At 45.2% G+C, this 22117-nt stretch overlaps 1 protein-coding gene across 4 annotated transcripts in view; it reads left to right on the top strand.

Annotated features, from left to right (window-relative positions):
• Nucleotides 1-21084: 21084 nt before the first annotated feature.
• Nucleotides 21085-22117, top strand: part of SIGLEC5 (sialic acid binding Ig like lectin 5) — a 40260-nt gene continuing 39227 nt past the window's right edge. For 3 of the 4 annotated variants that reach the window (XR_004440502.1, XM_033224338.1, XM_033224337.1), the window contains exon 1: nucleotides 21186-21247. Coding sequence is in view for 3 of the 4 variants with exons in the window: in XM_033224338.1 (XP_033080229.1) it covers nucleotides 21211-21247 (37 nt within the window). In the remaining variant the exon portion in view is untranslated. Of the gene's footprint in view, nucleotides 21248-22117 lie in introns of all 4 variants that reach the window. The other variant, XM_033224334.1, reaches the window with a different exon arrangement.

Below are 22117 nucleotides of genomic sequence, written 5' to 3'. Positions count from 1 at the left end.
CTAGAAAGTAGCTTTTCAAGCAGTAAACAAAGATTCAGTTTGTGGTATTGTTTTAATTAAATTGCCTCATCAGCTTTAACCAGATTTCCCAAAGAGGAAGTAATCCTTTCTTTGTGTTAGTTTCTATTAGTGAGGAAGGAAGCTTAATAACTTGGCAACATCACTAACACTAGGACCTTTCTTTTTTTTGAGACGGAGTCTTGCTCTGTCACCCAGGCTGGAGTATAATGTGGCACGATCTCGGCTCACTGCAACCTCCACCTTCCGGGTTCAAGCGATTCTTCTGCCTCAGCCTCCTGAGTAGCTGGGACTACAGGGGCACGCCACTATGCCTGGCTAATTTTTGTATTTTTAATAGAGACAGGATTTCACCATATTGGCCAGGCTGGTCTCAAACTCCTGACCTCGTGATCTGCCCACCTCGGTCTCCCAAAGTGCTGGGATCACAGGCATGAGCCACTGTGCCCGGCCAACACTAGGACCTTTTGCTGGCAAAGTGAGCATCTATTTAGTACCAGAACTGTGCAGTAAGGTGAACAGAGAAAAAAGTAACAGCTAAAAGTACTGAGAAATCATTGTTCCCATACTCTAATGTAAGATGTTAAAATTTGACTCCTCCACATTTTTAACTGTTTATGCCGAGCTAATTTTAGTGTTTTGAAAAGTTGTAAAAAATGGTACAGCGAATTCCTGCCAACCCTCCACTGAACTTCCCTAAAGTTACTCTCTTATATAACCACAGCATAATGTTCAAAACCAGGAAATTAATATCGGTGCAATACTGCTAATTTCGCCATATGTTTTAAAAATAATAAGTTGTTCAGAATCCTTTTATATAATTCATGGTCATTTGGATTTTCTTTTTGTGAAGTTTACTGCTATGAATGTGTGTGTCCCTCTCTACTCATATGCTGAGATTGAATCACCAATGTGATGATATTAGGAGATGAGGCCTTTCAGAGGTGATGAAGCAATGAGAGTAAAGCCCTCACGAATGGGTTTGGGACATTTAAGAAAAAGGCCCCAGAGTTCCCCTTCAACATGTGAGGACACAGCCGAAAGTCCTCATTTCTATAAACCAGGAAGTGGGCCCTTACCAGACACCTAATCTGCAAGTGCTTTGATCTTGGACTTCCCAGCCTCCAGAATAGTGAGAAACAAATTTCTCTTGTTTTGAAGTGGTGTTTTGTTTATTTGTGCTACTTTCTTATAACAGCCTGAATGGACTAATGTATAAACTCGGATCATTAGTGATTTTTTCTATTGAGTTGTCTAATGTTTTTCTTTTCTTTTCTTTTTTTTTTTTTTTTTTTGAGACAGAGTCTCACTCTGTCGCCCAGGCTGGAGTGCAGTGGCCGGATCTCAGCTCACTGCAAGCTCCGCCTCCCGGGTTCACGCCATTCTCCTGCCTCAGCCTCCCGAGTAGCTGGGACTACAGGCGCCCGCCACCTCGCCCGGCTAGTTTTTTGTAATTTTTAGTAGAGACGGGGTTTCACGGTGTTAGCCAGGATGGTCTCGATCTTCTGACCTCGTGATCCGCCCGTCTCGGCCTCCCAAAGTGCTGGGATTACAGGCTTGAGCCACTGCGCCCGGCTAGTTGTCTAATGTTTTTCTAGTTACATTTCTAGTTTCCTTATGATCTTCATTCAATGATAATTATTTTCAAAATATTTATATATTTATTTTAAATAACAATGATAACCTCCCCCCCTCCTTTTTTTTGAGACAGAGTCTCACCCTGTTGTCTAGGCTGGAGTACAGTGGCGAGATCTTGGCTGATGGCAGCCTCCACCTCCTGGGCTCAAGCGATTCTCCTACCTCAGACTCCCTAGTAGCTGGGACTACAGGTGTGCACCACCACACCTGGCTACTTTTTAAATTTTTTCATGGAGACAGGGTTTTGCCATGTTGCCCAGGCCAGTCTCCAACTCCTGAGCTCAAGCAATCTGCCCACCTCAGTCTCCCAAAGTGCTGGGATTACAGGCATGAGCCACCACACCTGGCCCCATGCATGTTATGTGTTAATTGTTAACACAATTAATATATTTAATGAAAAATGCCTGCATTTTCAAAAACAAAAATCAATGTAAAGACTGACATTGTTTTACTTTTTTTGCAAATCTCTTTCATGTCTGGCTTAAGGGAAATCGATTTTGCCTAGCTGCTTCTTTGTTCAATTTGTCGTGATTTTTAAACATTTGTCCTGTACTCAGTGGTGCTGGCAAACCAAAGTTACTCAGTCATTATCAGATTGATGGGCATTAACTTTATTTCCAGTTTTGCTGCCACAAATAATGCAACAATTAACCTCCTTGTATATTTACCTTCTATAGTTCCGCTTTTGTTTTAATGGGGTAGATTCTTAGGAGGTGGATTTTGAGATAACGTGAATGTGTGGGAGTATTGCTAATGGATGATCCAAAATTGCTTCTACATGAAAGGGTACCCTTTTCCTCACCCCCATGCCAACTTAAAGGTGCTCACCTTTCCTCAGATCCATGCCAGCTTAAGGGTGTTATAATTTTTCCAGTTCATAGGTGTAAGGTGACATGTTATTTTGACTCAAGCACTTTTCAAACTGCTGGTTAATTTGAGTAGTTGTTTCATGTTCAGCCTTTTGGATTTGCTCTTCTGTGAATTCTCTAATCACATTCTTTGCTTGTTTTCTATTGGAATTTTTTTTTTTTTTAAACAAATTCAGTTTGTAAGACTTCTTGCTGGAATATAGACCTTGACTTTTATCTGCCGTATGCATTGAAAAATTTACCATCCCTGACCCCTTAGTGCACTGATTTTGTTTTTGGTACATTTTACCATAGAAAAGTTTTTTATATCCACATAGTCATTTATGACCACTGTTTTTCACCACAGCTTTTGGGTTTCTTCTCTTGGCTAAGAAAGTTACCATCTCAGCCACATGGTCTTCCTTCCTTCCTTTCGTCCTTCCTTCCTTCCCTTCCTCCCTCCCTCGCTCCTTTCCTCCTTTTCTTCCTTCCTTTCTTCCCTCCCTCACTCCCTTGCTCCTTTCCTCCTTTTCTTCCTTCCTTCCCTCCCTCCCTCCTTTCCTTCCTACCTTTTTTCCTTCCTTCCTTCCTTTTTTCCTTCCTTTCTTTCCTTTTTCCTTCTTTCCTTTCTCTTTCTTTCTCTTCCTTCCTTCTTTCCTTCCTTCCTTCCTCTCTCTCCTTCCTTCCTCCTTCCTTCCTTCTTTTCTGTCTTTCTGTCTTTCTTTCTTCTTTTCTGTGTAGAGACAGGGTCTCCTTATATTGCCCAGACTGCTTTTGAATCTGGGGATCAGGTAGTCCTCCCACCTCAGGCTCCCAAATTGCTAGGATTACAGACATAAGCCACCACACTGGCCTCTTTCCTACATTTTCTTCAAATTCTTTCATGACCTTTCTGTTTGTATGTTTAAGCCTGGCATGTATTTTTGTGTATAGTCTGAGATGAGATAGGAGTTCGATTTTATTTATTTTGAGATGGGCCAGGTTCGCCAAGCCCATTAAAGTTTAAATTAATTAGAGTGTAACAGCACTGAAAATTAAGTTACTTGGTCACACTAACCATATTCAAGTGCTCATTGGTCATAATGATGAAGCTCTAAAGCCAAGAATGAGGCAGAGTCCCACTATTACCACAATTATCATTGCATTTGTGGTGTTAGGAAAGATAGCCAGAGAGAAAGTTGAAATAAGGTATAAATATGAGAAATGAAAAGACAAGATTGCCATTTTGGTAGACAATATGATCATCTATCTAGAAAAACACAAGAGAATTTACAGAAAAACCTTAGAACTAATAATCAAGTTCTCAGAAATACCATTTTACCCAGTAATCCCATTACCAGGTATATACCAAAAATATAAATCATTCCATTATAAAGATACATGCATGTGTATGTTCATTGCAGCACTAATCACAATAGCAAAGACATGGAGTCAACCAAAATGCCTATCAATGATAGACTGGATAAAGAAAATGTGGTAAATATACACCATGGAATACTAAAAAGGAATGAGATCATGTCCTTTGCAGGAACATGGATGATGCTGGAAGCTATTATCCTCAGCAAATTAACACAGGAACAGAAAACCAAACACCACATGTTCTCACTTGTAAGTGGAAACTGAACAATGAGAACATATGGACAGAGGCAGGGGAACAACACACACTGGGGCCTGTCAGGGGCGCCAGGGGAAGGAGAGCATCAGGATAAATAGCTAATGTATGCAGGGCTTAATACCTAGGTGATGGGTTGATAGGTGCAGCAAACCACCATGGCACATGTTTAGCTATGTAACAAACTTGCATATCCTTCTCATGTATCCTGGAACTTAAAATAAAATTAAATTTATTTGATTTGGCAAGATATAAGATAAATACACTAATCAGGATCTTGTAAAGAATCAACAAGTAAAGTTAGATCCCTACCTCATACCATACACAAAGTCATTTCAGATGGATTTAATCTGATTTTGAGGTGATTTAAATATGAACAAAAATGATTTTTCATTATGATATTTTTTTTGAGACAGAGTCTCGCTCTATCGCCCCTGCCAGAGTGCAGTGGCATAATCTTGGCTTACTGCAACCTCTGCCTCCCAGGCTCAAACACTTCTCCTGTCTCCCAACGTGCTGGGACTACAGACATCAGTCACCTTGCCTGACCTCATTATAACTTTTAATTAGTTAGTTTTTTAATGTAAGAAAGTTATTGATTCTTATAAATTAATTGCACAACCCAATTTAAATGGGGGTGATTTTGCCTTACCCCCAGGGGACGTTTGGCAAGGTCTGAAGACATTTTTGTTTGTCACAACTTGGTAGGGGAGGGAGTGCTACTGGTATCTAGTGATTGGAGGCCAAAGATGCTGCTAAATATCCTACAATGCACTGAATATCTCTTCTCTCCCCCAACAACCAAGGCTTATCCAGTTCAGAATGTCAGTAGTGACAAATTGTAAAACCCTTTTATAACCTGATACTTTAATGCATTACTGGGTTGCCTCTAATCCTTTTCCCAGTTAATTTTGAATTTCCCAGATATGTAATCATGCGAATTGCAAATAATAAAGATATATCCTTTCCAGGGTTGATACCATTTATATGGTTCTGTTTTGTAATTGCATTTGGCTAGCACTCTTGGAGCATTGTTTGCAGCATGCAGCTGAACTACATTTCTCTATTGGGGGTTCTATCACTGTGTGAGTCATGATAGGAAGTCCTCCTTCCCACCTCTAAGGACCTAAAAGCTAGATACATGTTTTCCTGGAAACCTAGTGGCTAGCATGCAGGTATCTGACTAAACTTACACTGAGACTTTATAAAGACATAAAGAAGGGTTCAGTACCCATTTTGATGGCACTGAACTAGGCTGTCCCTAGGGAAACTTGGAGAAGGTTCTTCTTTCATTGTTTCCTTGGGTTCTGACCCATTTTCTAAACTTGGTACTTTAGCCTTTTCATGGAATCTGTCAGCTGCCCAAGGTCTTATGAATGAATTCTTTTTTGTTGCTTAAGTTAACCCAAATTGGTTTCCTTTGCAACCAAGAACCCCACTGTTAGAATGTTAAATAATCATTGTGATCGTTGGGTGCCATTGTCTTGATCCTGACTTTGTTGGAATTGGTCTCTCATTTGCATTCATGTGTTATTTCATTCATGAAACAGATTGAAATCCATGAATTCACTCCTGTACCTCTAGTTGCAATCCAGTACTACATAGGTCATTGTAGTTTTCTGCCATCCCATATGTGTAAATCCTTTCTCTGAGAATAAGAAACTCATTTCCCATTAATCATGATATATTTACTAATTTGTTCAGTTAATCCTCTGAGTGTAACTAGTCCCTTATCTCAGCCACTGCTCCTCTCCAGCGTGACTGGCTCTGCATCCTGCTTGGTCCCGCTTCCCACTACTGGGATGCCCTCTGGCAAAGGACTCCACTCACCCTGTTCAAGCTCTGACGTACATGAGGGGCCATCCCTGTGTGCACACACAGGTAAGTGCCCTCCCTCCGCAGGTTCTGACACTCCCCTCTGACATCCCTGGGTAGATACCCTCCTCACTCATCTGGAATAGCTCCCCATTCCAGATGACCTCTGCACAGCCATCTGTCTTACTCTGCCCCACCTGTTGGCTTCAGGGTTCTATTGATCAGAAAAGGAAAAGAAGTGGTGAGGAGGAAAAAGAAAGGAAGAGGTGAGGAAAGAAGAAGAGGAGGATGAAGACCAAAGAGGAGAAGAAGAAGGACAAGAAGGAGGAGGAGGAGGGAGGAGGAGGAGAAGAAAAGAAGAATGAGGCCGGGCGCAGTGGCTCACACCTGTAATCCCAGTACTTTGGGAGGCCAAGGCAGGTGGATCACAAGGTCAGGAGTTCAAGACTAGCCTGGCCAACATGGTGAAACCCTGTCTCTACTAAAATTACAAAATCAGCTGGGCGTGGAGGCACATGCCTATAATCCCAGCTACTTGGGAGGCTGAGGCAGGAGAATTGCTTGAACCTGAGAGGCGGAGGTTGCAGTGAGCCAAGATCATGCCACTGCACTCCAGCTTGGGCGACAGAGTGAAATTCTGTCTCCAAAAAAATAAAAGGAAGAAGAATGAGGAGGAGGAGAAGAAGAAGAATGAGCAGGAGGAGGAAGAGAAGTAGTTTTGAATATATATATATATGTATGTATTTGGATTATAGATATAGATATATATAATTTTTTTTGAGATGATGTTTCACCATGTTGTCCAGGCTGGTCTCGAACTTCTAGCCTCAAGTGATCCACCCACTTTGACTCCCCAAAATGCTGGGTTTACAGGCGTGAGCCACTGTGCCCAGCTTCTGGGTATATTTTGAATGTAGAACTGAGAGGATTTCTGACTGGATGCAGGGTGTAAGAGAAGGAAGAGTGATAAGGAAGACTCCAAGATCCTTGGCCTGAGCAGCTGGAAAATGGAGTTAACATTTACTGAGATGAGGAAGAAAGTAGGAAGAGCAGGCTTGGAGTAGGCGTCTAAAGTAAGGTTTGGACACGATGAATCTGAGACGCTGAGTACATATCCAAACAGGCAATTAAATGTGCGGATCTAGAGCTCCAAACTGAATGAAGACGTATATTTGGGACTTATCAATGTTTGATAGTGTTTAAAACCTTTGGACTGTTACTAAACTGTTGGCAGAGGGAACTGGATTCTCTCAACTGGAGCTCTCCGTTTCTCCTCAAGTTACCGCTGAACAAGTGAACCTTGTCCACCAGGGGGCACAATTGGACAATTGGACGTCGATTGGCTCCCGGACTCCGCTTGAGCGGGATCCACGGTGAGAAATGAAATTAGAGAGTAAACCCTCGGCTAGAGGAATTTTTTTTTTTTTTTCTTGAGACGGGGGGCGGGGAGCGGGAGGGTCTCACTATATTGTCAAGGCTGATCTCGAATTCCTAGGCTCAAGCGATCCTGCTGCCTCGGCCTCCCAAAGTGTTGGGATTATAGGCTTGAGCCACTGCACCCAGCCTGGCTGGAGGAATGTGTGTGTGTGTATATATGTATATATATATATACACACACACACACACATATGTACATACACACACACACACACACACATACATATATATAGAGAGAGACAGGATCTCGCTCTGTTGCCCAGGCTGGAGTGCAGTGGCACGATCTCGGCTCACTGCAACCTCTGCCTCCCAGGTTCAAGTGATTTTAGCTACAGGAATTTTTATTTAATGGCTCACTGCATCTGTTTTCCCGGGGGTTACACAGTCAAGTCTCTACAAGAGAAAGGAGGTATAGAAAATAAGTAGGCCTGGGGTAAGATAAACAATGGGGATGGGACATGGTGGCTCATACCTGTAATCCCAGGGCTTTGGGAGGCCGAGGTGGGAGGATCACTTGAGCCCAGGAGTTTGAGACCCGCCTGGGCAATATAGTGAAACCCCACTTCTACAAAAAATAAAAAAAAAATTAGCCCGGCATGGTGGCACACACCAGTGTTCCTAACTACTCAAGAGGCTGAGGCGGAAGGATCACTTGAGACCAGGAGTTGGAGACTACAGTGAACTTTTATCGTGCCACCGCACTCCAGCCTGGGGGACAAGAGCAAGACCTTGTCTCAAATGACAACAACAACGAAGAGATAAACAATAGGGCAAGATATTGACAAAGCTTTGTCAGTATACTTGTTTTGGCCTTAGCACGGGGGAGACTATAGCACTTGGTGGGGAATGCAGCATGGTAAAGAGGGGCAGCTCCTGCTTCCCTGGGCTAATTGCTGTTACATGGGCATGCAAGATAGTCAGATATTTCAAGAGAAGTTAGGCATTCAGATTATTGGGAGAGAGCTCCAAATTTTAAACTGTGACCCACGAATTAAAAATATTTTTTAAATGGCTGGGTGCTGTGGTGGCTCACACCTGTAATTCCAACACTTTGGGAGGCTGAGGTAGGAGGATGGCTTGAGTCCAGGAGTTAGCTGCAATGAGTGGTGATCATGCCACTGCACTATAGCCTGGCCAACAAAGCAAGACTGTTTCTTAAAAAACAAAACAAAACAAAACAAAAAACACTGTATATACATTGAATACAATTATGAACTGGAATTTTATTGGTGAATGGCACTGGAGTTACTGTATTTATGGAGCATGAACTTCCAGTTATACTGAATAGTGAAAATTGAACACTTTTCCCCTAAGGTCAAGGAAAACAAGAATGTCTATTATTACCACTTTATGCAACATGGCAGTAAAACTACTAGTAGGTTCAATGAAGCAGGAAGAGTAAGAGGCATAGTGATTGGGAAGGAAGAAGTAAAACATCATTGTTTTCATTGACAAGATAACATACATAGAAAATCCAAAATATCCTCTAATTTGATATAACTATGATAATTTAGCAGAGCAGCTGCATCCAAAGTCAATATACAGAAATCATTTCTGTATCTCTGGTAGCAACTATCAGAAAATTAAACTCAAGATACAGTATCTTTTAAAATAGCACTTCAAATCACAGTGTTCTTAAAAGTGAAACTAACAAAATGGTTCCAAGACCCCTGAAAGCTAGAGCATGTTGGTGAGAGGAATTAACGTCCTGAATAATGGCAAGCTATACCATGCTGATGAGTTAGAACATTTGATAATGATTTTAATTATTTAATTTTTTATTTTTTGAGACGGAGCCTTGCTCCATTGCCAGGCTGTAGTGCAGTGGCATGATCTTGGCAGACTGTAACCTCTGCCTTCCAGGTTTAAGCAATCCTCCTGCCTCATCCTCCCGAGCAGCTGGGACTACAGTCACGTGCCACCATGCTCAGCTAATTTTTGTATTTTTAGTAAAGACGGTTTCACCATGTTGGCCAGGTTGGTCTCGAACTCTTGACCTCAAGTGACCCACCCACCTTGGCCTCCCAAAATGTTGGGATTACAGGCGTGAGCCACAGTGTCTGATCAGAACATTGGATAATTTAAGGAAGTCAGTTCTTACCCAAATCAGGAGCCCAGGTACTGGGGCCTGGGAGTGCTCAGGGCTTTTCATTCCTAGGCCCATCTTGTTATTGGGGGTCCCGGTCACCCTAGAAAGGGGACTGTTTCCTGTTCCAAGTCATGAAGCTAATATGTGAAACCAACAGTGAGTATCAAGTAGTGCAGGCTTCATTCAACAGCTACAGGATTGGGGAAGTGGGAGCTGGGCTTACAAATCAACTTCTCAGCTCCTGAGAACTGGGCAGTTACAGATATAGGGTATCATGCATGAAGCGGCTGGACATTAAGAGCAAGGGGAGGAATATTCATGCTTTGTCTTGGGAAGGGATGAAGATTTTCTTTTTTTTTTTCCTTTTCTTTTCTTTTTTTTTTTTGAGATGGAGTCTCACTCTGTCGCCCAGGCTGGAGTGCAGTGGCACGATCTCGGCTCACTGCAACCTCCACCTCCTGGATTCAAATGATTCTTCTGCCTCAGCCTCCTGAGTAGCTGGGACTACAGGTGTGTGCCACCATGCCCAGCTAATTTTTTTTAGTTTTAGTAGAGATGGGATTTCACCATCTTGGCCAGGATGGTCTCAATCTCTCGACTTTGTGATCCGCCCGCCTCAGCCTCCCAAAGTGCTGGGATTACAGGTGTGAACCACTGCGCCCAGCCCAGCTGCCTGTCTTTTAAGTACCCTTGCAATTACACTGAAGATCCACTTAGGTGATTCAAAATGATCTCCCCATCTTGAGGTCCTTAAATCACACCATCAAAGTATCTCTTACCACAAGTCACTTTCACAGGTTCTAGGAATTAAGTTCTGTATCGCTTTGCAAGTCATTATTAAACATGCTGTGATTAAATACCCGTCTTTTAGGGAACCCGTGTCCCTGGTTTATGACATTCACAAGTGAGTCTCAGTTTCTCTCCATTCATTTCAGGTGAGACAGGAAGTCTAGAATATGCTGTGCTGGAGTCAGGAGAAAATCCTTCTCCTCCTCCTCCTCTGCCACCGCCTCCTCTTCCTCCTCCTCCTCCTTCTTCTCCTTCTCCTTCTTCTCCTTCTCCTTCTCCTTCTTCTCCTTCTTCTTCTTCCTTCCTCTCCTCTTCCTCTTTCCTCCTTCTCCTCCTCCTTCTTTTATTTTTCCTTCTTCTTCCTTCCTCTTTCCTCCTCCTCCTCCTCCTTCTTCTTCTTCCTTCTTCCTTCTTCCTTCTTTCTTTTTTTGTACATTTCCGTTGGAGGCCTGGCCTTGCACATTTATACTTTGGGAATGTGTCTCTTCAAATTTAACGTCTGGAATGTGCCAAAAATGCTGAGCTCACTAGGTCCAGCAGGGGGAGCCCTTGGGCTTTGGTTTCCTTTTCTTTCTCAAGCGAGCTTGACCTCTGCTGATGAGCCAAAAAGAGACAGCGGGTATCTTTTGTTTGGTAGCTCCAGTGCCCCTGAATCACACCTCTACGTGGTCAAGGCAATTACTGCAAATGAGTGAAGTGGATTTGTGTAAGGAAAACAACTGGGCAAGTATTCCGACAAATGGCACCTGGACTTTGGCTTTAGTAGAGGGAGATGATAGCGCATGGTGGGGAGTGCGGCAAAGTAAAGGTAATTGGTTCTTGTTCAGCCTTGGCTGATTGCTACATGTGAGGATACCGCATCTTCCCATTTTCCAAGAAAGACGGGTCTTTCATGTCAGTGTGAGATATCTTCCAATTTTTTCTTTTTTCTTTTTTTTCTTTTTTTTGAGATAAACTCTCCCTCTGTCTCCCAGGCTGGAATGCAGTGGTGTGCTCACTGCAACCTCCGCCTTCCAGGCTCAAGTCCTTCTCCTGCCTCAGCCTCCCAAGTAGCTGGATTTACAGGCATGCACCACCACACATAGCTATTTTTGTATTTTTAGTAGAGACGAGGTTTCAAGGCCAGACTGGTCTTGAACTCCTGACCTTAGGTGATCCGCCCACCTCGGCTCCCAAAGTGCTGGGATTACAGGCGTGAGCCACTGTGCCTGGCCCAATATTTTAATGGTGTAAATTAGTTAAATATTTCCAAGCCATCCCAGTCAAACAAAATGTGAAGATGAGCCAGATCCTGCCTGCTCACTGGAAGCCAAGTCAAGGGGAGAGGGACCTTTTTTCTTTTTTTTGAGATGGAATTTCACTCTTGTTGCCCAGGCTGGAGTGCAATGGCGCAATCTTGGCTCACTGCAATCTCTGCCTCCCGGGTTCAAGCGATTCTTCTGCCTCAGCCTCCCAAATAGCTGGGATTATAGGCATGCACCACCACGCCTGGCTACTTTTGTATATGTAGCAGAGACGGGGTTTCACCATGTTGGTCAGGCTGGTCTCGAACTCCTGTCCTCAGGTGATCCACCCGCCTCAGGAGAGAGACTCTTTACAGGTGCCTGGTGTCTTCTTCAGCCCTGATGCCACTAGTGGTCAAACATGTATCCCATCCTTCCTGTGGTCTACACCCATGGTAGTTGGAGTCCATCATTTCCTCTCCATACTTCAGCTTCACAACATTGTTTCACATCCTCAGACGGGGCTGGGGGAGGGGGCATGGGGAGGCTCTGCCTTTGTTCTCAGTTCCCCTTCCCTACCTTCAGTGATGTCCACATGATAGTGATACCAAACTGATATCCTCAAGGATTTTTGCATTATGCAGGGTACAAACCAGAGATCCCCCAATGCTGCACCCTTCCAGGATTTTAAAGCCTAGAGGAAGTAAATGGAACCCCAAGCCACAGACGTACAGTAATTCCCAAACTTGCCACCCTGCAGGTTATTTGGGAAGATTACTGTAGATGACAGGATTCTCCTAATTGTCATTTGCACAGTGATGCTCTTTCATCCTGACACGGGAACAAACGCTTCCTTCTTGCATTCCTTGGTCCTGTTAATCCAGTGGTATTGTGTAAAACATACCAAAAGTTTGGGAAAAACAGTAGCGAATGGTCCCAAAAGATAATGTGTCAAAAATGCTGGGTTCACCAGGTCCAGCAGGGGGAGCCCTAATGGAGCAATCTACATGGGACCTTAATCTCCACCATCCATCTCCACCCCACGGAACCTGGTACCAGCTGTATGTCTGTTGTCACCATGCTGCTGGGTTCCCATCTATCAAAAGAGAACACCAGCTCCTGCCCCCACCACCTCCGTTGCCATCAAGACCAGGACTTTTGCTGTCTTTTCTCTCTCAGCCACAATCTCAGGATTCACATTATTATATTATGCAGAGAAAATTTAGCCTGTTCTTCAGCTCACCCTCCAGGCTAGTCCTGGGCTTCCTGTTTAGACACCCAAAGAGGTGATCAATTTGTTTTGAAAAACAAGTATATAGGTCTTCTCCCTGAAATACATTTTGAATCTCTTTTTGAATGTGGAAAATTGCTCTCCTACCCTGTGAGAGGCTGAATATACATGCAGAAATGGCCAGCTCATTTGTAAAACTAGAACTCTGACCCCTAATTTGCAGCAACCAGCCCTGAAAAACCAGCCCATCATCCACAGTCACCAGCTCAGGCAGCCAGGCTACTCTCTGTAAGTCAGACTTGTCTCTGGTAGACTGTCCAGGAAGCTAAACAATAATCCCTGTAACAACTGGCCCTAAATGGCTGGGACTTGATTAATAACTGACAACTTTCCCAATTTCTGTCCCCACTTTCTACTTAGGACCAAATCAGAGAAAGTGGATATGCTTTCTTAACCCAGTCACATAGGATTCCCTGCTTCTAGTTGGCTCACCTACAGCTTCCCCAGGCCAACAGCCTCCCATCAGGACACACCTGAAGCTTTCTCTTTTCCCCACTATGAAGCTCTCCCACTCCACTGCCTGCCTGTGAGTCTCTGCCAAAACACAAATAATGGTGGTTGACTCCCTTGTCATAGCAAGATCTGAATACATAACCTTTCCTTGTTTTCATTTAGTTGGTCTTTATTTCTACAACTGGTTTTTAATAATTAATTAATTAATTAATTAATTTTGGAGACAGGGTTGCATCTCTTTCTGTCATCCAGGCTGGAGTGTAGTGGCATGATCATAGCTCACTGCAGCCTTGACCTCTGGCCTCAAGCGATCCTCCTGCCTCAGCCTTCTGAGTAGCTGCAACTACAGGCGTGCACCACTACATTTGGCTAATTTTGTAGTTTTTAATTTTAATTTTTAGTTTAAGTTTTACATTTTTAAATTTTGAGTTTTAAGTTTTTAAATTTTAAATTCTGTGGATACATAGTAGGTGTATATATTTCTGGGTTACATGAGATAGTTTGATACAGGCATACAACATGTAATAATCACATCAAGGTAAATGAAGAATCCATCACCTCATGCATTTATCCTTTGTGTTATAAACAATCCAATTATACTTTTTAAGTTATTTTAAAATACAATTACATTATTTTTGACTATAGTCACCCTGTGGTGCTATCAAATACAAGGTCTCATTTCATCTTTCAAATTTTTTTTTTTTTGTTTTTTTGAGACAGAGTCTCACTCTGTCACCCAGGCTGGAGTGCAGTGCTGCAATCTCGGCTCACTGCAACCTCCGCCTCCCGGGTTCACGCCATTCTCCTGCCTCAGCCTCCCGAGTAGCTGGGACTACAGGCACCCGCCACCACACCCGACTAATTTTTTGTATTTTTAGTACAGACGGGGTTTCACTGTGTTAGTCAGGATGGTCTCGATTTCCTGACCTCGTGATCCACCCACCTTGATCTCCCAAAGTGCTGGGATTACAGGCATGGGCCACTGCGCCCGGCGTCATCTTATTTTTTTTGTACCCATTAACCATCCCCATCTTCTCCCCTCCCCTATGCCCACTATCCTCCCCGGTCTCTGGTAACCCATCCTTCTACTCTCTATCTCCATGATTTCAATTGTTTTAATTCTTAGTTTCCTCAAATAAGTGAGACATGCAAAGTCTGTCTTTCAGTGCCTGCTTTATTTTACTTAACATAGTGACCTCCAGTTCCATCCATGTTGTTGCAAATGACAGGATCTCATTCTTTTTCAAGGCTGAGTAGTACTTTCTGGTGTATAAGCACCACATTTTCTTTATCCATTCATCTGCTGGCGGATACTTAGGTTGCTTTCAAGTCTTGGCTTTTGTGAACAGTGCTGCAATAAACTTGGGAGTGTAGATATCTCTTCCATATACTGATTTTCTTCCTTTTGGGTATATGCCCAGCAGTGGGATTGCTGGATCATATGGTAGCTCTATTTTTAATTTTTTGAGGAATTTCAAAACTGTTCTTCACAGTGGCTACATTAACTTACATTCCCACCAACAGTGTACAAGGATTCCCTTTTCTCTACACCCTTGCCAGCATTTGTTATTACCTATCTTTGGATATAAGCCATTTTAACTGGGATGAGATGATATCTCATTGTAATTTTGAGTTGTATTTCTCTGATTATCAATGATGTCGAATGCCTTTTCATATACCTGTTTGCCATTTGTATGTCTTCTATTGAGAAATATCTGTGCAGATCTTTTGCCCAGTTTTTGATTGGAGTATTAGATTTTCTCCTAGAGTTGTTTGAGCTCCTTACATATTCTGGCTATTAATCCTCATTTGTAAATTTTTCGTAGAGACAAGGTCTCATTATGTTGCCCAGGCCGATCTTGAACTCCTAGGCTCAAGCAATCCTCCCACCTTAGCCTTCAGAACAGCTGGGACTATAGTCACATGCCGCCAGGCCTGGTAATTGACCTTATGTTGATGGATGTCACATAGGGTGTTGTTAAAAGGGAGGGATATATGTCAGCATCTTTCCCAGACGTCCATGGAAGGATTGTGAACTCTGAAATTGAGGTCAAGTCTCACAGGGAGGCTTCTGGCAGCTTCAGGGTCTGACGCAGAGTAGGTGAGGGGATGTGGAGCACAGTGGTTAGGGGAGACATTGTATCAGGCAGAACCCTTTGGGATGCAAGCAAGATCAATCCAGCTCAAATGGGCCTATTGGGAAATAAAAACCAAGCATTGGCCTACTTAGCTGAAAAGTTCTGAAGTACACTGGCTTCAGGCACAGCAGGTTCCAGAGTTGGTTGATGTCTCTAAAATTCTTTTTCTTTGTTTGTTAACCCTAGAGTTTTTCCTTCTTCTGTTGGCTTTGTTCTCAGGCAGCTCCAGGCTTACATTTCTCCCACCCAGGGATGCCAGGAGAAAGTGAATAGCTATTTTTCCAGAAGGTGTGGCAAAAATCCTGGAACTTCAATTCTTTAGAGGAAATTGGACATGGGCTTGTTTGTAAAATTGGCTGCAGCATTGTCGGTGATGATCTATGTTCATTTGTCAGTGCTCCCTGCACAATTCACAGACTCCCCACTGAAGCGAGGGGTGGGGCTGACAATGGTAGTTCTCCAAAGGAAAATCTAATAGGGCTATGGACGAAGAACTGGGTTGTGGGCAGTCAACAGATAAGCAAGCAAACAAACAATAACTCCACTGCATAGGAAAACAGAGCCATCGGAGACCTCTGCCTTTCTCTCAAACTTGGAAAACCCAAAAGTGTAGAGGAGGAAGTGAAGATGAGGGCAAGTCTGTCAAGGGTTACAAGATTTATACATTGGACTCAGCATTGGAGCTGGAGATCTGACACCAAGAGCATAGTGTTGTGTTGGTATCTCCACATCAACTCAGATACTCTCAGAAGGGGACTGGGGACCCAGGCTGGAGATATCATGGGGAAACTTCCTCTTTCACTGAATCAGAGTGCTTGTGTCTACGTGTTGTATCTTCTGAATGCAACTTCCTTCTCGCTCACCTATCTCTTCTGTGTTCCTGCTCCTAATAGATGAATCAGAGTATGGAATTAGAGAATGAGGTGATTCCAGGGCAGGGACTCGGATCTCCTCCTGCCTAGAGATGCTTCTGGCCTCCCTGCCATGGACTGGGGCAGCGGCCAGAGGGTGGGGTTGGCTGCACTTGAGTTTCATTCCCCTAGAAGGAGCCTGGGAGTGTGCAGAAAGAGAGAGTGAGCACGAACGCTGCACTTCCCCTACACCTCGTGCATAGTCTGACTCTGATCCTCAGGTCTAGAAAACCCCAAATTCAAGTTCCCCACATTCAAAATTCCTGGAGGGCACCTGTGATTTTGGTGCTCTGCTTCCCTCTCTTGGTTCCCACCATCTCCTGCAGTTTTGACTGTAAATTCTTCTTTCTCTTGTCAGCCCTTCCATGGTTTTAAGAAGATTTGCATTAATTATCTTCCCTGTATTTTTAGTTATTTTCAGCGGGAAAGTGGGTCTGATATCCAGATCACGGAAGCCCTGAAGATGGTCTCTGTCCCTTTTTTGTTTAAACTCATGCCCTGGCCGGGCATGGTGGCTCACACCTATAATCCCAGCACTTTGGGAGGCCAAGGCAGGAGGACCACTGGAGCCCAGGAGTTCAAGACCAACCTGGGTCACAAGTGGAACCTTCGTCTCTACTTTAAAAAATAATTAGCCAGGCATAGTGGCATGCACATGTAGTCCCAGCTACTCAAGTGGCTGAGGTGAGAGGATTGCTTGAGCCTGGGAGGTTGAGGCTGCAGTGAGCTATGACTGCACCACTGCACTTCAGCCTGGGTGACAGCTAGACCATGTCTTTTTTTTTTTTTTTTTTTTTTTTGAGACGGAGTCTCGCGCTGTCACCCAGGCTGGAGTGCTGTGGCCGGATCTCAGCTCACTGCAAGCTCCGCCTCCCGGGTTCACGCCATTCTCCTGCCTCAGCCTCCCGAGTAGCTGGGACTACAGGCGCCGCCACCTCGCCCGGCTACTTTTTTGTAGTTTTTAGTAGAGAGGGGGTTTCACCGTGTTAGTCAGGATGGTCTCGATCTCCTGACCTCGTGATCCGCCCGTCTCGGCCTCCCAAAGTGCTAGGATTACAGGCTTGAGCCACCGCGCCCGGCCTGACCATGTCTTAAATAAATAAATAAATAAACTCATGCCCTTTGTGACGTCACTCAGGCTCATGACTACAGACAGTCTTTGAACACAAATGACCCCACTTTTGTCTCCAGCCAGAACTTTTTCCTATTTTTCCTAAATTCCAGACCAACAGATCTAACCCATTTCCTTCCACCTCCACTTGTATGTCTAATAAGCGCATCTAACCCACCAAGCCCCAAGCTGAGCTCCCAATCCTTCTCTTGAAGTCTTTTCCTCTTCTCTCAATGGCAGCTTCAAGCCTGCAACAGCTCAGGTCAAAAACACGGACACTATCTGTGGCCAGTTCCTTTCTCTTCCCATGTGTATCCAATCTGTTGACAAACGCTTAATTCCCACGCTTCTCACCACCTCCACTGTGTCCTTGCAGACCTGAGCACCCTCCTCTCACAGCCCAAGCATTGCAACAGCTGAGCAGAGTCTAGTCTCAGGAAAGCAAGCAGAGTGATCAGGTGAAAACACATAAAATCTTGCCCCTTTTCTGTTCAACCCCTGTCTTCACAATTCGCTCAGGGTGATGGTTAGTTTTAGGTCTCCACTTGACAGGGCCATAAAGTGCCCTGGTATTTGCTCAAATACTATTCTGGGTGTTCCTGTGAGGGTGTTTTGGGATGAGGTTCACATTTAAATCAGTAAAGTGGATTGCCCTCCTCAGGGTGGGTGAACCTTGACCAATCAGTTGGAGGCCTGGATAGAGCAAAAAGCCTGGCCCTCCCATGAGTAAGGGGAACTCCTTTTGCCTGATTACCTGCAAGCTGGGATCTGAGTTTCCTCCTGCCTTTGGACTCGAGCTGAAACTTTGGCTTTTCCTGGATCTTCAGCCTGGAGGCTTGTGTACTGGAGCTACACCATCAGTTCTTCCAGGTCTCCAGCCTGCTGACTGAGGATCTTGGGACTTGTCTGTTTCCATAATTATGTGAGTCAATTCTTTATGATAAACACACACACACACACACACACACACACACCACACACCCCGTTGGTTCTGTTTCTCTGGAGAACCCTGGCTAATACACTCAGCAAAAGTCAAGTTTTTCTTTTCAATTTGAAAGTGGGTACTGTTTAGTAACTGACCAGATCAGTAAAATAATCATGATAGACACCCTAGTTCATTCTTCTAAGAAGCCTGTTGATCTGGTCCTCCTTGTTGCCAGCATCTCCACCTTCTACAAAATGGGTTGTCTCTTTCCTCATTCTACCTTGGGGAGAGGATAATTTGAAGGGCCACAGGAAGTTATTTCTTCTTCAAATCATTTTCCAGCCGTACAGGTCCCAAGAATCAGATCCTCGTATAGCAGATGATGCTATCTTTACATATTTGTCAAGCAATCGAAGTGTTATCTGTCAAAGCAATTTGCTTCTTATTGATTTTGTCATAACCATGCTTGTAGATTAATTCATTTACTGACTTCAGGTTTGGGTACCCCCATGCAAAATGTGGTTCTGCAATCCTCAGCCTGTTAATTGATGCTTTGTTGAGCTTCACAAATTTTCCATTCGAGAGCTGACGACGGCGAAGGAGCTGCGACACCTTTCGGACCTTTGGGCTCCCCCTTGACACCTCTGATCCTGATGACAAAGGCCAATTTGGGTTCTGCAGGTGCATAGAAGTTGCCAGCTCTTCTTGCCTTCCTTGCATTCAAATTTTAGTTCTGTCCATCTGCCTATATTCCTTGTGATAGTGCTTCGCTTTTTGCTAGAAAAGCTTCCTTCTTGTCTTTTGAAGCATCTTTTGGGCAAACTTCCTTCTCAGGCCTTGATCTTCAGCTCTGTGAAATTCCTTCACTTTTTCTTAAGGGTTTCTGGTACAGCAGGAACCTCCTCTTCCTCCTCCTCCTCCTCCCCCTTCCTTCTTCTTTCTTCTTCTTCCTCTTCTTCTTCTTCTTCTTCTTCTTCTTCTCCTCCTCCTCCTCCTCCTCCTCCTCCTCCTCCTCCTCCTCCTCCTCTCCTCCTCTTCTTCTTCTTCTTCTTCTTCTTCTTTCTTCTTCTTTTTTTCTTCTCTTTTTCTTCCTCTTCTTTCTTCTTCTTATTTCTTCCTCTCTTTGCCACCCTCCATGGTACCAGCTGGACAAGAAAAAAGTGAAGTTCTTATGAGAGCCCCCAAATTTCTTCATGATCAGACCTAGGACACCTCCCAGACCTACCCTCCTACCATCTTCCCCACTGATCACCCCTCCATGCTGGCATATGGCTATTTTCCAAGCACACCACGTGTGTTCCTACCTTGGGACTTTTAAATGTCCCATTCCCCTGGAATGGATACCAGTGGACTAATTCCCACACACCCTTCGCATCTTTACTCAAATGTCATCTCTTCCAAGTGGCCCCCCAAGCCATGTTGTAAAAAATTTTATCATCACACCTGTAATCCCAGTACTTTGGGAGGCCAAGTGGTGGCAGATCACCTGAGGTCGGGAGTTCGAGACCAGCCTGACCAACATGAGAAACCCCATCTCTACTAAAAATACAAAATTAGCCAGGTATGGTAGCGCATGCCTGTAATCCCAGCTACTTGAGAGGCTGAGGCAGGAGAATCACTTGAACCCGGGAGGCAGAGGTTGCGGTGAGCTGAGATCATGCCATTGCACTCCAGCCTGGGTAACAAGAGCGAAACTCCATCTCAGAAGAAAAAAAAAAAAATCAGTCCTCACCGATTCCTCTTTTGTGTTCCTGTTTTTATTTTTTCTTAAAATATATCATTCTTTAGCAGACTGTGTATTTTAATTTCATATTAAATGTTTGTCTTCCCACTGGGATTTATTTTTTTTTTATTATTTTTTCTTTTTTTACTGCTCTTCGTGGAGCAGGGGTACCCATAGGCAGTGTGCTCAGAGGAGCCTCCACTGGGATTTTTGACTTACCTTTTCATCCCAAGGGTTTATCCTTTGCTGTATCTCCAGCTCCTAAAACAGGGGGCCTGGTGCACCATGGGTACCCATGAAGCATCAGTTGGATGAGGGAATTCTCAGGGCCAGGCACTGTCCTAAGCACTTTACACATGAGAGCTCACTAAATCCCCACACAGCAATTCTATTATGGTCTGCATTTTTCAGCTGAGCAAACTGAGGCACAGAGAGGGTAGGCAACTTTTGTAAAGTTCAACAGCTGGTAGGTGAGGGGTCTGGGTTCACACTTGGTATTCCATGTTCTCAACTTCCACATTTCCAATGCCCAGCTCTCAAGCCTCACCTGGCTGTCAACACCAGGGCTGGAGTCTGATGCTGCCTGGGACAAGGACAATGATGAGATCAGGGACCCAAATCCAAGGGTGTGGGGACCACATCTCTCTTGACTGCTAAGGACCCGGTCATGTCCACCTGATGTGTTTGTCCCTGAGAACGCGCCTTCCCTCTGGAAAGAGGAAAGTCTTCCCCACCTGAAACCCCCAGCCTGTGCTTCCCTCACCACAGCTCCTATCATGTCATAAAGAATTTATTCTCCCATCTCGCTGACGATCCAGAGGCCTTGATTCCCAGGGAGGTGGCCAGGTGGTGTTCTCCTTCCTGTGTAGACAAAGGTGCACAAGGAAAGTGCTGCAGCTATGGGACCTGGTGACCGCAGGAGTCTAGACTACAAGTCTGGACAAGCCCCTCGGGGGGCGTCAGTATCTTCACCTGCGGCGTCCAGTGGGGGTGGGAGCAGGATGGCTTCCCAGCCCCGGTCTCACTCCGACAGCACGTGATGCCCAAGTTCTCCTTCTGTGCGCGGCCAGGGCTCTCACTCACCCTCCGGCTTCCTGTCGGGGCTTCTTCAGCCCCACCCCACATTTGGGGCATTTCCTTCCCTGACAGAGGGACCTGGGACCGGGCTGGGGCCCTGGCGGATGGAGACATGCTGCCCCTGCTGCTGCTGCCCCTGCTGTGGGGGGGTGAGTGAGCTGAGGGAGGAGGGACAGGTATGGGGGTGAGAAGGTGGGCTGGAGCTGCAGCTGAGCCTCTGTGCCCCGCCAGGGTCCCTGCAGGAGGAGCCAGGGTACGAGCTGCAAGTGCAGAAGTCGGTGACGGTGCAGGAGGGTCTGTGCGTCCTCGTGCCTGCTCCTTCTCTTACCCCTGGAATGCCTGGTACTCCTCTCCCCCACTCTACGTCTACTGTTCCTGAACGAGAAGAGCCCATACTATGATGAGCCTGTGGCCACAAACAACCCAGACAGAAAAGTGAAGCCAGGGACCCGGGACCGATTCCGCCTCCTTGGGGATGTCTGGAAGAAGAACTGCTCCTTGAGCATCGGAGATGCCAGAATGGAGGACACGGGAAGCTATTCTTTCCGCGTGGAGAGAGGAAGGGATGTAAAACATACCTTCGTACAGAATAAGCTGAACTTGGAGGTGACGGGTACGGCGGGGGCCCTTGGAGAGGACCCTGGGACGTGGAGACCCCCGTGTGAGAACAAGGACAGGACGTGGGCAGGGGCGGTTGGAGGAGGTGTAGGACTGGGGGCAGGTCGGGGCCTGAGGCCTGGCCACTCTCGGGGTCACACCGTACGTCTTCAAGCCCCTGGGGCCCAGGTATCTCCCTGTCTCCTCCTCAGCCCTGACAGAGAAACCCGACGTCCACTTTCTGGAGCCTCTGGAGTCCGGCCGCCTCACAAGGCTGAACTGCAGCCTTCCAGGATCCTGTGAAGTGGGACGACCTCTCACATTCTCCTGGACGGGGGATGCCCTCAGCCCCCTGGACCCCGAATCCACCCGCTCCTCGGAGCTCACCCTCACCCCGAGGCCCGAGGACCATGGCACCAACC

This window comes from Trachypithecus francoisi, unplaced genomic scaffold (assembly GCF_009764315.1).
Source record: "Trachypithecus francoisi isolate TF-2019V2 unplaced genomic scaffold, Tfra_2.0 Lachesis_group12, whole genome shotgun sequence".
Classification (NCBI taxonomy): domain Eukaryota; kingdom Metazoa; phylum Chordata; class Mammalia; order Primates; family Cercopithecidae; genus Trachypithecus; species Trachypithecus francoisi.
The sequence above is the reverse complement of the archived record's forward strand: the minus strand, read 5'-3'. Positions and strand labels throughout refer to the sequence as shown.